The 17,837-nt window shown below is 33.4% G+C and overlaps 1 protein-coding gene across 1 annotated transcript; it reads right to left on the bottom strand.

Moving 5' to 3' along the window:
* Positions 1-15,353: 15,353 nt before the first annotated feature.
* LOC145283870 (uncharacterized) lies at positions 15,354-15,938 on the bottom strand. The gene has a single exon (XM_080132978.1). It carries the CDS (start codon positions 15,936-15,938, stop codon positions 15,354-15,356), a length of 585 nt encoding a protein of 194 aa, XP_079989104.1.
* Between the last annotated feature and the right edge of the window lie 1,899 nt (positions 15,939-17,837).

Raw genomic sequence — 17,837 nt, 5'->3', positions numbered from 1 at the left:
CTAACTTAATTTGAGTTTAGCTCAAAACAATAAATGTTAAGGGGTCATAATAAGGGTCAAAGTTTAAAAAAAATGGACCTCTGCGGTCTCTACCAAATTACTCAGACAATTTCTGGTCTAAACATTTGAAATTTTACATAAAGGTTATTCAGATATAGGGCCAGCTTCTTAATCGGTTTGGGTCTAAAATTTAAGCTACCAATATATAAATGTAAGTATGTATTTTTTGCATGTCTGCCTAAAACTTTCGACAAAAGCGACGGATTTTCACAGGATCAGTATTGTTTTGAAGCTCGACCCTTCAGACGACAAATATCGAAAAATTGGCTAAAAAGGTTAATTGCTTCACCTTCAACTGGACACTTTTCTACAGGGACGCGTCGCTTTTTTCACCGATATTTTCGAAAGTCATCCCCTCTTTTCGATTGTCTAGCCTTAATTTAAACCTATGTCACTTCAGCTTTGGCGGTGGTCGTAGCAGCAAAGACATCACGTTTTCACCCGTTCTTTTCCTTCTTCGCCGTACAGGTTCGAGCCTTCCTTCCTACTACCACCTTTTTTTTTTTTGCTCAACACACACCTCCAAACACCCGGGCAACGCCGGGCACCCAGGCTAGTATTTTAATGTTTACGAATGTGGTAATACTTATGAAAGTTTTCAGGCATTCGAATATAAAGCTTAAGAGGGTGAATATTTTTTATTACTAACAGACTTCCCGCTCGTAAAATACGCATAAATATTATATTTTAATTAATGCAGAATTTTTATTTGTTATGAACCGAAATATAGTAAGTAGTAAACGTAAAGTTAAAATTGTTTAAAAAATATATAAATAAAGTAAAAAAAACGAATGGCCCGAAGACATATCCATGCAAGTATTATGTGTGTTTCTTCAACGAGTTGTTCTCTTCTTGTAAGCAAAAAAAAGAAAACTCGCGCTGAAATCGAAACCAAAACGTAACGTCAGTGGGTTAAGTACGATATCCATTAGACTAACTGGACTGGGTCTGAAACACGTGTTTTCAAATCAACTTATAGTTAACATAAGGAAGCTCTCAAGTGTCTCGACCGCGCATGCACAGTCGTGAAATAGTTGCAAACAGATAAAAAGCCGATCATACCCGCGTATCAATTTTTCAATTTTGATTACTTAGCAAACCTTTTTTCCGGTTGAAAACCGATTAAATTGTTTACACATTTCTGAATACTCTATATACAAAATTTGAAGTCTGCAGATAAAAACTTGGTTGAGTATATTTGTTGAGAAGTTCATGCACACACACACACACACACACTACACACACACACATTCCCACTTCTATCGATATACTAGCAGGCTGCCCGGCGTTGTCCGATCCTAAAATATGAATAAATATAATATTTTAATTAATGAAAGTTTCTCATTTATTATAAACAGAAATACCGTAGACATTAAACGTGACCTTAACTTTCTCTTAAAAAATGAAATTAAAAAAGCGGAAAAACTGACACATGTGCATGTGAGTATCATGTTTTTCTGAAGAGGTCGCTTTTTGTAAGTTAAAAAAAAACAATAGAGCTGAGATCGAAACTTAACATGGACAGTGAGTCAAGTGCGATGAGCATTAGACCAGCTTACCAGGTTTCTCAAAATGTGTTTTAAACCTATTCTTTCTTAACATGAGGAAGTTGTCATGCATCACGACCGTGCATGCGTATTCGTAAAACATTTGACAAACAAATGAAAATCCGACAAACCAAGTACTATTTTTTTTCAATTTTCACCCTTTCAGAACCATTTTCTCTGGATAAAAACTGAGTAGAAAGTTTTCAACGTGTCTGAATATCCGTTATACGAAAATTCAAGTCTGTAGATCAAATATTCGTTGCGGATATAGGCTGAAAAGTGTCCACACACACACACACACACATATATATATATACACACACAGATTCACACTTTTATAGATATACTAAAAGGCCGCTTGGCGTTTCTGGGATGAAACATAACGTCAGATTCCTTACAAACAAATGGCGTAAAAACGCAAGAATTTAAGACGTGTGCATGTGAGTATTATACTTTTTTTTTCTAAACAGTCCACTTAAAAAAATAATAATAATCGAGCTCAGATAGAATTCAAAACCTAAAGACAATGGGTCAAGTACGATAGTCATAAGCCCCACTGAACATGATTGCCAAATGTTGTTTTCATACATTCTTTTTTTTTAAACATTAATGTAAGCGATTAGCGCATGCGCAATCCTGAAACAGTTTAAAACAGATAAAAATTCGACAGCCTCCTTAGCAGCCCTTTATTCCGGATGAAATCAGATGAAAAAGTTTCTTCACATGTCTGAATACCCTATATTTCAAATTTCATGTGTGTAGATAAAAGATTCGTTGAGGACATAGGGTGAGAATTGTTATCATAAACACATTCTCACTTTTATATATATATATATATATATATATATATATATATATATATATATTGATTGAGTTATGAATAACATGGAAAAGATTTTATTATTCTAAATCAGTAATTTTTACCGATCAATTTGACTACTAGTAATCAACTATATCAAACAGTTAAATCAACGGCGATGACAGCAGTCTATTGGTTAACAACATGGACTTCAGTGTGATAAGTTCGAATCGTGTACGTTCCACAAAAAATACTTCTATTTATGATGTTGTTTAGCTTTATGATGATGATTTAAGGCTGAGTAAAACTTACTTTATTTTACACATATATGGTAGCCGTAATTACATGACCATAGTTTTTTTTTTAACTAATAATACGTATATAATAACGCTGCAGATAGTTCAAAATATATTAAAATTATGGGCATCTGTTCGTATTACTTTAGACGGAAAAAGCACAAAAATGCACCGGTAACACAGAAAAGGACCCAATGAAAGTTTATGGTATTTAATAATCCAAAGTGTGGAAGGAGAAAACATATTATGAGAACGGGCAGTAGGCTAGAAGCAGACAAAATCAATAGATTCGCAAAAGTAAAATAAATCAAGCAATTATTTGAGGTTAAAGGAACACAGAGAAAAGACAAAAGAACGAATAAGAATATAGGTAAATGAAAGCGTTGTGTAGTTATTTACACTAACAGATACGTAAAGATGGTGTGTTCAATATCTTTTATTATAGTGTATAATATAAAAACCGCCCCTCCTTTTTTTGTTGAAAAAATTTGAATAAGTAAAATTATCCTGGTCTCTTAGAACAAATACTGTTTTGTTTACTTTTGAAAAAAAATACTTTCTTTTCGAAATATTTATATTCGAATTCTCTCAGTCTATTCTCCCTATAATTTTTATTAGATGCTGCTATTGTTGTAGCAACTTCTGCAAAGAAAGTGAGTTCTATGCAATTCTAGCAGCCATTGTATGCGAGCGACTCGTAGAAAATGGCTTCCAAATAAGTTACAACTTATCTGATTTCATTCGTTAATTAATTTGAATTATCTACGTTCTTTTCTGATTATTGGTGATGACTGAATCCTTGTAAATTAAGTCAAAACCGGAAAAGAACTCCGCTTTCTTTCTGTCTCGTATTTTGTTCTGCTTCATTTTTCATGACGTTCAAAAAGCAGGCTCAATCCCAACTTCATCAAAGACAAGCGAGGTAACTAAACAGTTTGGGTTCGCTTTCTTACATTTTCTAGTTTCAGTAGATGCAGTTGCAATTTTTTAGTCGCTTTTTTCCGAGTCGATATGCAGGCGGTTCCATCCGAATGAAGGACCCAGAACTGCCAATAAAAGAAAACTAATCGTGTGAAAGGATGGTTCTTGGTTGTTTTTGTTTTACGACATATCAACCATTTTTAGATCATTTAATGCCGAATCCAGTGATTGTGAGGAAAATGTGTTTAATAGAATGTATGTTTTATTCTTTCCAAGTCAGTTTCTATTTAACTCATAGTTGGAACCCTAACATGTACTACCACTCCGGGTCAGAGTGGACCTGGGAGCAATCTCAATTAAGGGGTGGCTCCACACTCCCCAAAATCTGCAAGCTGGGGCCTTACCATCGGATATAGGACCTCGTGTGAAAGGAATAAGCCAACCTTCTCTACTTTGGACGATGTGGCATGAACAAATTTAATCATTCGATTTTTTTTTTGTTTAAATATATGATGATATAGCACTGGTAAACGTTATCTTCGATTTCGTAGCTGCGACAACTAACAAAGTTATAGTGGCATGATCAGACAATGGAAAATTCATTTTGGCTGCTCTAAAATGTTACAGTAATTTTTTTTTTCAAGTTATTATTTTTATTTCCTATCGTGCCATCTGATATTAATAGTTAATAACGTTTATTGCATTAATAGATTATCATCAACTTTAACGTTGTGATTGTATTTTTGTTAATCAATCTCGAATTTTATTAGAAATACATTAAGTTTGCGTCTGCTGCGGTTACAGTTAAAATATATTGTTTGTGGATCTGTCTGGCCGAGGTGTAAAATCGCATTTTCCTCGGTATGTAATTCTGAAATTGTAACTAGCATTTTTGTAAGATTAACACGTGGTTTTAAATATTTTTACGTTATATCACAATTTTCAGTGAAGTAGTATTTTTCATTTATTTTTAAAAAGTATTTTCGTATGTTTCATTAGAAATAGTACTTTGTTCATGGGCTATGCCTCTCTTGACAACTGTTGTTTCCGTAAATGAAACGTGCTTAAGCTAAAATAGTATTTCACTGATCTGCACTGATTATATTTTATATTTGCATCTACAGAATTGCAATACTTTATATAAAAACAAACTAGTCACCTGTTTGAACATTGGCATCATTATGCCTTAATCGTATCCATGTGCTTTTTAGTCCGTGTCAACTAAGATTGCATTGAAGCTTAAGGTATCGGAATTAACCTCATTAGTATCAAATGTCAAGAATTGACGCTGTCTTCGCTTAAATCTTAACATCAAAAAGGTCGACGCCCACTGAATTCCAACGTTCACAATCTCAATCTGAGAATGATGATGAAGAATAATACAAGTAAGATGTTATTATCCTCATCACCAGCAGCATTATCATCAAAAACACTAGCAGCTGTATAATCAACAGCGTAAGCATCACCATCCCCATCATCAAATCATAAATAAGTAACTCAATATCAAAAGATCAGTTCATGTCAAAATAAAAAGAAGTAAAAGTTAAACTGATGAATGCAAAGCTTATTCTTGTTATTTTTTTTCGGATCAAACGGATATAAGTTGCATCATCATTTTTTGCGTGGAAAGGAAATAAATAAAAAGGAAAGAAATAACAAAGAAAGAAATAAGAAGGAAATAAATAACAAGGAAAGAAATAACAAGGAAAGAAATAACAAAGAAAAGAAATTACAAGGAAATAAATTACAAGGAAATAAATAACAAAGAACGAAAAAACAAGGAAAGAAATAACAAGGAGATAAATAACAAGGAAATAAAAAACAAAGAAAGAAATAACAAGGAAATAAATAACAAGGAAATAAATAACAAAGAACGAAATAACAAGGAAAGAAATAACAAGGAGATAAATAACAAGGAAAGAAATAACAAGGAGATTAATAACAAGGAGATAAATAACAAGAAATACATAACAAGGAAATAAATAACAAAGAACGAAATAACAAGGAAAGAAATAACAAGGAAAGAAATAACAAGGAAATAAATAACAAGGAAAGAAATAAAAAGGAAATAAATAACAAGGAAATAAATTACAAGGAAATAAATAACAAGGAAAGAAATAACAAGGAAATAAATAACAAGGAAAGAAATAAAAAGGAAATAAATAACAAGGAAATAAATTACAAGGAAAGAAATAACAAAGAAAAGAAATTACAAGGAAATAAATTACAAGGAAATAAATAACAAAGAACGAAATAACAAGGAAAGAAATAACAAGGAGATAAATAACAAGGAAATAAAAAACAAAGAAAGAAATAACAAGGAAATAAATAACAAGGAAATAAATAACAAGGAAATAAATAACAAAGAACGAAATAAAAAAGGAAAGAAATAACAAGGAGATAAATAACAAGGAGAGAAATAACAAGGAGATTAATAACAAGGAAATAAATAACAAGAAATACATAACAAGGAAATAAATAACAAAGAACGAAATAACAAGTAAAGAAATAACAAGGAAAGAAATAACAAGGAAATAAATAACAAGGAAAGAAATAAAAAGGAAATAAATAACAAGGAAATAAATTACAAGGAAATAAATAACAAGGAAAGAAATAACAAGGAAATAAATAACAAGGAAAGAAATAAAAAGGGAATAAATAACAAGGAAATAAATTACAAGGAAAGAAATAACAAGGAAAGAAATAACAAGGAAAGAAATAACAAGGAAATAAATTACAAGGAAATAAATAACAAGGAAAGAAATAACAAGGAGATAAATAAAAAGGAAATAAATAAAAAGGAAATAAATAACAAGGAAATAAATTACAAGGAAATAAATAACAAGGAAAGAAATAACAAGGAAATAAATAACAAGGAAAGAAATAAAAAGGAAATAAATAACAAGGAAATAAATTACAAGGAAAGAAATAACAAGGAAAGAAATAACAAGGAAAGAAATAACAAGGAAATAAATTACAAGGAAATAAATAACAAGGAAAGAAATAACAAGGAGATAAATAAAAAGGAAATAAATAAAAAGGAAATAAATAACAAGGAAATAAATAACAAGGAAACAAATAACAAGGTAGCAAAAAATAACGTTACAACTATCTAAGTCTGACTCAAGGACGTCCCATAATGGACTAGTGTATTAGTCTTTGATTCTCATTAGAATTCATTGCTTATCTATTTCCCCCGGCAGTAAGACGTGATACAAGGTCACTTTAGTGAAATTTGGAAAGCTAGTTCCATCGAGGAAGATCACGGTGTGTAACGAAGTACACACGTGCCCATAAGTAGACCCAACACGTTGTAGCAGAGTACGATGCAAGGAAGATAGAACAAGTAATAACTCGACAACCTTTTTGAAACAACGTTATTTATTTCCGAATCCTTTCGCCACGCGTGACTTCCCGTTACGCATGTCTCTGACCTCATCGCTCTCCTTTTTATAATCGTTTACATTTTTATTTACTATGACGCCATTTCACACACGGCTTAATGTTTTTTATATATCTGTCATACATCCTTTCTGCACTCGCACACCCACCATCATTCACCAGCAGGGGAGACTCATACTATTAACAATAAACTAACTACTTTTCAGGGAGTGAAGAAAAAAAACTGCACAGGACAATATAATAAACAAGCAGAGATCAACTTTTGTTAGATATAACCTTAAATAGAAAATGTGATTAGTCAAATTAAAATTAAAAATTAAAGAAACTAAACTGTATAAAATATATGTAAAACCTCAGTTGGTAGAAAAACAAATCTGTATGCAGTACATAAAATAGATCCAGAAGTATTCACACACGAATTTACTTTTTTAACGAGAACATTATAATTATCACTAGTAATCATATAAATATTTTTATTTGCCTGCGAAAGAACGGTAATTCTGTTTATATTATGTTATAGCAAGAAAGGAAGTAATGGCACAGTATTGTCTTGATATCTACGAAAATATTTATTCGAATGTGTTCGCTTTATGATTATATCCCTTTAAATGTGTACATTGTTTAAAATAAGCAAAGTATGAAAAAATGCATATGGGTTTGTGTGTTTGAAACTTGAGGAAGAATATTACATAATGGAAAATACGGATGCGTCCCGCTTAACTGTTGGTGGCTGTGGGGGTAAAAACACGAGGAAAACTTTTAATTTTCTCATAAATTGTTTATATTTGAATTTGAACGTATATTACGATTACGTAAACGCACCTTGGTTAATGTATATGTATATAAAAATGTAAGTAGTGCTAGAATCCTCACCTCTTCAGATTTTGATATTTTTTCTCTGAATCTGTTTTGAATAACACGTGATTGCTTAAATGATTTGTGTGCATGTATCTCTTCTACAAGTTTTTGTGTTTGTGCATGTCTTTTTCTGTATTTATACATATGAGTATAGAGTTTAAACGGAATACACTGTAAGGGCCTTACTAGTGTGCTTCAAACAGTGTTTTGACTTCATCATCGCAGAAAATACATGTTAACTAAATTATTAAGTAAATTATTTGGGCATGTGAACATGCCTCGATGGCATGAATGGTAAATATAATTTTACATTCTTGCTTTTATGTATTCAACGTCTTTGGTGTAAAAATAATTTCCGAACAAAGGTAATATTTTCCCCAAAACTACTTCAGCCGCTGTGCAACCGAAGTTCTATTAAAGGACGCTTTTTATTGTTAGTAGAACCAAAGATGATTTATCCATCAAGTTTGTTTCTTGAGTTTCCTTCCGAGGGACGATTTAACTGTCTATGAAATCGTTCCACTAGGTTGTTAGAACAGTGATTGTATGCAGTCGTTCGTATATGTTGTGTTGCTAGAAGGGAGTGAATTCGGAAAATAGACATTAACTAGAACTCTATTCTCCTGTGACTCGGAAAAACCAATCAGTATCTATGCATTGATACTAGATGAGATTTGCTACAGTGTATCTTGAAACATTATTTAAAGGGATAGCATTGCTCCAACACTAAAAACGATCAGCATTCGTTAACAATTAGAATGATTTCTGGCAAAATCTAACAATATCAAAGAAAATGAGAGACACTGGCGCCGGTGAATTTTGAAACTTTGGCCATTAGTCGTCATTCTAAAGTCTTACATCTTTATTCATACAAGGGAAAAGAAAAGTTTCCGCTGATCAGGTTTGCTGGGATAATATTGTTGTTGTAGCACTTCTATACGAGGGTAGTTTCAAAACCACGGCCTTTTATTTTTAACTAAACTGTTGAAAAGCTTTGAAAACTTTAGACTTCTATGGCAGATGCTCGTCTGAACTCCAATCTCTGGTCCCCCCTCGCCAATCTTTCACGAAAAACACCCGTCTAGCTGAATCCACTGTGAAAAATTTCCCCCACTCTATATCTGTGCCTAAATCAAAACGCGGATTCCATGAACAAAGCTTCTTTCTTAGAACTGCACGCCTGTGGAACTCTGTTCCGTCTGCCTGCTTCCCTCCGGACTACAACTTGGTTGTCTTCAAGTCCAATGTTAACAAATTCCTAATGAACCGCCCCCTTAAGTAAAAATTTCAGAAAATCTCCTCACTAACGTAATGTACTTGCAATTACCCTTATCCCTGAGTGGCTTCCGGGCCTTGATAAGTGGTGATCACTGTGTAAAAAAAAAAAAAAAAAGAAAGTAGAACTAAAACGGGCGAACTTTTAGGTTTCCAAATTAATTTTTCTATATTATCACCAGGGCCGTGCTTACGGCTTTCGCAGACTGCAATTTCGAAGGTGGTCTGCAAGTTTCCTAGAGATCGCAAGATCCCGGGAAGTTTCAACACGTCTTTGCCGTCAGATCTATTGCAATGAAAAAAAGACAACAAAAAAATAATTATTCGTATGAACTGGATAATTATTATCTAAATTATGTGTTTATATATATATATATTTATATATATATATATATATGTGTGTGTGTGTGTGTGTGTGTGTGTGTGTGTGTGTGTGTGTGTGTGTTTACTTGAAAAGCAGGGATAATTCCTGTTTGTTTTTGTTGCAACCCATTTTTCTTATTGGCGGATTAATGTTCGAACGTTCTGTTTGAATGTAAAAAAAAGAACTTTTCGTAGCAGCGAGCGTTTTCGATATCCGTGAGTTGTTTTCAGGCGAGTGATGAATTAAAAAATAGCGTTGTTGAATTTATTGAAATTACAATTAAAATCGTTAAAATTCATTAAAAGCGCTTAATCGTGATATTGAGCCTGCTTGATAGTCGTTTTTTTTTATATAGATGAGTTGATCATCAATGATTGGGAGACGTAAGTTACAGAGTCAGATGGCTAAAATGAGGGTGCTTTTATTTAGCATATTTAAATTCAGTTTTAGGAACATGATGTGCTTGTAGGGGTTAGTCGACGAGAGATACTAGTTCTAGTCATGCCGATGTACGTGTTATTTTTTTGAGACACAGTCTCCTATAGTGCATATATATATATATATATATATATATATATATATATATATATATATATATATATGGTTGGTTGGTTGTTTTTGTTTTACGGCATATCAACCCTTTTCAGGTTATTTAATGCCGAATCCAGTGATTTTGAAAAAGAAATTTTTAATAGAGTATATTTGTTTTTATCAAGTCGGTTTCTACTCAACCCATAATCGGGACTCTAACAAGTACTACCAGTCCGAGCCAGAGTGGACCTGGGAGTAATGTCAATTATAGAGTAGCTCCACACTCACCATCGGATATTGTTTAAGATCATATTCAGGACCTATATATATATATATATATATATATATGATGATTGCAACGTCTTGTCAGACGAGTGCCACTCCCTCAGACATTTAAAATATATGAGCCCAAATGTCTGAGGTAGTATCTATACAAATATGATATTACAGAGTCTTAGATTTGTACGACAGCTAAGTCTCTCTCTCGGTTCAAAATGTTGAGATCCAGCAACAAGCAAGAGCAAGATAGCCAGCAACAAATTAAAGTGCAGACCAGCTTAATGCGGGTACTGGTCTTCCGCTTTATGGTTTTTTAAATCAGAGATTTGCTTCTCCTAGAAAGTTTGCCTTTACCACGGCTCTCTACCCCAATACACATATACACACACAAATATACACGGTGATAGTTGGCCGTTGACCCAGAAAAAGAGTTCATTCGCTCTTTTGGAAGGTCTTGTTTTTAATCCTTCAGAGAGACTAGCCGCCCTCCTCACCAAACAAGTCTGGTGGGGGAACCAGTTTAGTCGCCGGTGACCCAACCATGAGGCATGTAGTACTGGGTTACATGGTACCAGTAGCATATGACATGACATGACATAATATATATATATATATATATACAATATTTATTACGACACTATATATACATATTTCAAGGTCGTACTATTGGTTACATAACGCCGAATCAACCATAAGAGGTTGGAAAAAGTCAGCATAAATTCATCAGCGATATTGAAAGAAGTAAAAAACAATGCGAATTGAACAAACAGAGAAAAAATCTTTCAACAAGCGTTTAAGACTCAGAGTTTCAAATTTTAAAATCATAACTAAATAATCGATGCCAGTAGAATATGATTATGGAAGGAAGGAAGCACGCGCGCGCGTGCGTGCGTGTGTGTGTGTGTGTGTGTGTGTAAGTGTATGAGTGTGTGGGAGAGAGAAGGAGAAAGAGAGGGGCGTTTGTGTATGTGTATGTCTGTATGTGTGCGCCCACGCGTGTGTGTATATGTATGTTTAGCCGGGGGGTATGGAAAAAAACCTCTCTGAAAGGTAAATATCCTGTTTAAACGAACACATAACACCATATATATATAAAGGTGCGACAATTAACGGTAATAAATGTATGATGAAATAAAGCATGAATATATTAATTTAATTTAGAATAAAATTAATTAAAATTAAATAAGGGTAAAGATAAAATTTACAGATAAAATTTAAATAAATATATATATATATATATATATATAAAATAAATAAAACTTTAAAACAATTAAAAATTTACATACACATACATACACACACACAAATATATATATAAAGAGAGAGAGAGATAGATAGAGAGAGAGAGAGAAAATATAAAAACTATAATAAAAAGTAATAGATATCTATAGTGAGACAGTCCTACTACTTCACAAAATTTTCCAACTCGCCATCCCTACTATTAATATTATTACCACGCCCTTAATCACTAATAATAATAATAATAATAATAATAATAAGTATAATAATAATAATAATAATGATAATAATAATAATAATATTCAGACAATGTCCCAACAAAAGGAAATTCCTCCTTGCCAAATGGCCTAACAACAGCATGCCTTAATCTACACACCCTAATTAACACAAAGACGCCTAATTAACACAAAGACGTCTAAATACCGTATTCACCTCTCATTCTGAACTCCAAACCATCCATCTTCTAAATCATATCTCAACCTTCCTTGCTACCTAACCTCCTTACCTTAACCATAAAAAGCCCCCCCCCCCCCGATCATAAGGATAACGCTTTAAGGAGCTGTTACTTATCCCCCCGGGCCTCACAACCTTTCCATTTCTCTTACTAGACTACGTAATTTCACCCCCTTTCTTAACCTTTTTCAGTACCATTATACCATTTCTTCCCCCCCCAGTTTATTTATACTTACATTTATTGTTAATAATGTTGTTATAACTATTGTTATTATATTAATATTAACTAGCAGGACCCGTGGAAATTCCACGGTAGTTAAAATCTTTTAAAACACATCAGTAAGAAATTCCTTATTGTTATATTACAAAAATGAACGTATGGAAGCAAGTAGAACAAAGAACTTTAGTTTAAACTTTTATTGAAGGCCAATGCGATCGTAACTGATGCTGCTGATATTGTCAGGAAGTACTGGTGATGATTGAGGCGGTGACAGGGACGTCGATCAGCTGCTTGGAATGAGAATAGTGGTCAGTCAGCAGGTTCTTGGGAGTCAGGCTGTGAATTTAAAAAAACTGTGACATTGTTGACATCGATTTTGTGAAAGTTCTGATGACCCCAAGTTGTTTAATATTTCAGGACATTTTGGATTACACGTGTGAGTAATGAATAGGTCACAGAAAACTGCCATTGCATCTTGATAAAGCTGTTGTAGATTCCTAGGACTTCCTGAAAATGTAGATGGTAGAATAACTGGTACACCAGAATAACCATCTTCATTCCTTGCTAAATGATCCATTAAGCCGGACTATTGAGCAACTCTTGGTTGACTTTCATAGCGTTTAATGAAGTTAAATAAGCAACCGTCAACTTTTACATATGCAATAGACTTTTTTATTTATTTTTAATTTTATTCAATGAAGATTTGGAAATTCACAAATATTTTTTTAGTCGAATTATTGATATAGATTTCAATTAATGCATCACAACTTCCTGATAATATAAATAGAACACTTTGAATTTTTTGTACAGAAGTTTTTTTTTCCATAAAAACATTGTAATCTGTTATAATATTCAGATTCTTGTGTGCATAGAAATGAAGTGTTTCTGTAAAACTTACGAAGTACAGTTAAATTTTTTTTTTGATAATCAAAATTATGTGAGGTAGGTTGTACCTATCAAATTTTTGTCAATGTTATATAATTAAGTAAAGTTAAACAAACTGTACACTACGTTTTCATCAAATTATGAATTTTAAATATAAGGAAAGCAATTAAAAAAAACTTTTTTCCAAAATCATATTTACATCTAAGTTAATTTTTAGATTCCATAGCTGTTCCTGATTGTTTTCATAACACGGTAAACAATATTTTTAGTATATGTTACACCACTTTCTGTCCTGATTATCATCTCTATGCAGTTGTATTACCTTAAATTTCACACTGTGCTTAGATCGAGCTCTTGAACATGATGAAAATACAGGTTGTTGAAGATATATACCAACCTTATCAAAAGTTTGGCCTTGTGCTTTGTTGATGGTCAGTGAATATGCTAATCGTATTGGAAACTGTATCCGATGAATTGCAAACGGAACATTTGTATCACTTGGCTTTAACTTAATTCTCGGAATGATAACTGTGGAACCTCTATTAGATCCATTAATTAAAATAGCAATGATGCTCTTTTGATGACATTCTTTTATTTTCATCCTAGTTCCATTACAAAGTCCTTGATTTATGGATAAATTTCGCAGTAGCATTACTATTGCCCCTATTTTCACATTAAGTCGGTGAGGTGGCATTCCAGATGGAGTTAATGGATTTATGGACTCGATATGATAATTTTGAAGTTCAGCATCATCATCGGGGATGTAATCTGTACTTAAATATGTATTTATGCCTCCGGGAAGATTATTTAGAATTTCTTCATTTACTGTTAAACAATCTGTATTTTTTGGAGTCATGATGATTCTATTTTCCATTTCTTGACGGTTGCAATCAAATATTTCTGAGATTAGAGAACCATTACATACCGAATCATCAGGAACATCTATGGCATCTACAGGAACGTCATTAAGATTGTTCATTAGTGTACCATTACCAAGATGAAGGAGCCATCTACAAAACTCCTGTTCATTTATGTTAGTTCTGACGTTTTGTGTTAGCTGTAATTGACTGAAATGATGCCACAATGGGCATCTTTTAAGACAGGTGTCTATAATAGATGTATGTGATCCATGTGGCACTACTGGCAAAATTTGCCTGAAGTCACCTCCAAGTATGAGAAATTTTCCACCAAATATTTTATCGTTACCCATTATATCTTGTAAACATCTATCTATAGCAAGCAGTGTATGATTAGGTATCATAGAGGCTTCGGCTATAATGAACACCTTTCATCTCAAAAAAGAAGCATGCTCTGATACAGGAGAAACGTTACAGAGACTGGTTTCTGTCAGAGGTACAGGTAGTTTGAATATACTGTGGAGTGTTTTCCCTGAAGTTAGTAGCATTGCAGCAATGCCAGTCCATGCTGCAGTGGCCGTTACAGTACTGCTGGAGGTGAAGTAATCATACAACATGTTGAATAAAAAGGTTTTTCCTGATCCGGCTGGGGCATCTAAATAGAAGCAATTGTTGTGTGGGGCTTTTTTTTCAGTTGCCATAACAGCCTTGATTATAGTATTAAAGACCTCTAATTGTTCATTGTTTAGCAATTCAACATAAGGCTGGTTTGTTTTTCGAGTCATCTTATCTATTGGAGGATCACCTGTTGGTTCAGGTAAACCCATTGCCTGGCAAGAAGAACCAGGCTCATTAAATATTGCTTTTATCAAATGAAGTGCAATGTTTTCACATATGCTTTCATCATAAGCAGAAATGAGGTATTCAATCATGCTCTGTTTATGGTTAATGAATAGTTGAAAGGCATCCACTGGATGATGATAAAGACACAGCATTGCAAACATGCTACGTAGTTGTTGCGGCATTCTAAATGTAGCAGCTTCAGTAAGAGCATTTTCTAATTCAGTATCATTTTGCAATAATCTAAGGCTGATGCAAGCTTCTCTAAATGTAGGGAATGCATGACCTTGGACTGTTCTCAAATCTTCAAATGACTTTGCTCCAGAGACATGAAGAAGCAGAATCCGTAAATAAAACTTTTCACCTTGGTTTGGTGAAACTGAATACATTCTTGTGATCAAATTACTCGACCGCTCTCTTTTAGTCCATTTTGTAGTAGTTTTGTTAAATACATAATGATGTGGAATATCACAGTAAAAATATTGGTTAGCAGTAATATCATTCTGATTTAGTTCAAACCAAGCAGTCTAATTTGTGTGACCTTGTTGTGCTTGTTGAATTGCTTGTTCAGCTTGTCCACGTTGATAATAAATCTGTTGCTCTCCAGGCATGTGTACAGCTAAACGGTACACAACATGAGATTGTCCAAGCATTTTATAGTCAGAAAGACGCCACATTGCTTCTGGAGGTGATACATATCTGCATGATAGATATTGCTTGACTTCATCTCTTTGTTCTGATTGCATTGTTTCTCCTTGATATATATTAATAGATGAATCATGGTTATTAACCTCCATCATAGCACTATCATGTCCCTTATAAACATATTTAAATATGTATTTTATACTCTTGACTGAAGAGCAGATTTCTAAGTTAATATGAGCTCGATATTTTCTCAGAAGAAATTTGTTGAAAGGGACTATGTATCTATTATCAACAATAAAATCACCGACTTGCACTGAGTCACAATTATTGGCACGCTTGTAAGCCGGGTATCCATCAATATTTTCTACTGTTTCTTCTCTAAATGCCTTTGGAAAACTTTTTTTGCATAATCCTTTACTCATGCAAGGAGAATTAGGATTAACTGCACCACATGGACCATGTACCATTAAAGATTTAACTAAATCACAAAGCTCTGGATCTTCAGGTCCAGGTATTTCTGCTGACATAATTGCATCAATTTGTTGAACTGTTCTGATCTTATCCTGATCTCGCAGCATTATGATCATGTGGCAGTGTGGTAACCCTCTTTTTTGAAATTCAATAACATAAACATATGCAACAGGAGTTCCCAATACATGTCTGTCTTTAATGTCTTTCAAAAGTTCAGTTAGATGTGCATGATACACACGTGATATTAAGTCAGCTCGATTTTGTGCAAGTTCTGATGACCCCAAGTTGTTTAATATTTCAGGACATCTTGGATTAGATGTATAGGTAAGGAATAGGTCTCGCTTTCCATATTTACAGAAAACTGCCATTGCATCTTGATACAGTTGTTGAAGATTCCTAGGACTTCCTGTAAATGAAGATGGTAGAATAACTGGTACACCAGGATCGCCATCTTCATTCCTTGCTAAATTATCCATTAAACCAGAATATTGAGCTGCTCTTAGTTGACTTTGATGGCTTTTAATGACGTTCAATCTGCACCCCTCAACTTTCACATATGCATCAACTACATATTGTTGGAATAGTTTACCAGATCTATGGCTAATACTGAATGAATCTCTAATTGCAAGGCGATAACTGTAATACTCTTGCATTGTCACTTTATTGCGAACTCTTGTTTGCCGTTCTGGCCTATGTTGCATGTTTATGTGCCAGCCTTGTTCACTATTTGGAAATAATATGGGATATATCATGGGGTCCAAGTGGCAAGACAGATAAGAAATTCGGTGTTTTGGTTGAGAATGTGGGTAAACAATAATATCTCTGTTAGCAGATGGAGCACCATCCTCACCAACAAATGCTGCACCTATTTCGTTGTTTATTGGATTGTTAAATCTTTTGATATCTGGACCAGCGGTGAAATGCATCGAAACTCTCCTTGGCTTTACATTTTCCCTTATAGCACGTGCTTCCTCTTCTAATTCGACGGCCCTCATATTTTTATAAGCTTGGGCATAAGGATTGTTCTCCATAACTGTAGCTATGGTTTCAAAGACACTTTGGATATATTTATTATTTTCTGGTAAATTACACCGGAGCTGATTTGCTTCAGATGAGTTCAAGATGTAAATTTGTCAATATTTTCTCTCCTATTCATAAGTTGGGTGCAGAGTACTGGAATAATGATAGGTTTGACCTTGTAAGCGAAAACAATAGGGGCCTTTTCCAGGAGGGCGGACAATATTTGCTCCAAATGATGCAAATGAAAATGATGAGTTGTAATTGCGTATATTAGATAGATCTGAAATTAAATACTTCTTGGTCATTACCTTCGAGTAACCTTTGGAGTTAAGGAGGATAATCTTGTAAGGGAGGAAGAGAAACTTTTACTTTTTGACAACAATTCAATGCTTCTCCTCGAAATCTAAGTGCTCTACAAAATGAGCAAATCAAACTCATGTCACCTACAAAATAATACGGGATATTTTGTCTTTCTGCTTTATTCATATTGTTTCTTCTTTCCCGTTGCCTAGCTCTTTCATTTTGCAGATAAAGTTGTCTGTCTTCTTCAATCATGTTATTTATTTGCTGTCTCAATATTGTTCTCCTTTGCAATCTGATATTATCCCTTTCTTCAGTTCGTAGCTGCTGACGCCTTCGTCTTTGTCGTTCTCATTTATTTGTGAACATGCTATTTTATTTTGGTGAATAACTTAATAATTTCATTTCAATAAATTATATTTTGAATTTTGTAAAAAATACGAAAAATGTAAAAAGTGAGAATAAATATTTGTTTAAATCCTAAGTAATGAAACAAAGTGTTTATTTGATATTAAAAATGTTAAGTTGCGTAATTTTTAAAAGGGTATTTAATAGTCGATACTTTTTTCTAATTT

Source organism: Euprymna scolopes, chromosome 8 (genome assembly GCF_053919585.1).
Source record: "Euprymna scolopes isolate OS-2025 chromosome 8, ASM5391958v1, whole genome shotgun sequence".
Classification (NCBI taxonomy): domain Eukaryota; kingdom Metazoa; phylum Mollusca; class Cephalopoda; order Sepiida; family Sepiolidae; genus Euprymna; species Euprymna scolopes.
This window is presented reverse-complemented; position numbering and strand designations above follow the sequence as displayed.

Excerpts from the sequence above, each read along its gene's own strand:
- LOC145283870 (XM_080132978.1), bottom strand. The coding sequence starts at position 15,938 with ATGGTACATGGTCCATGTGGTGCAGTTAATCCTAATTCTCCTTGCATG.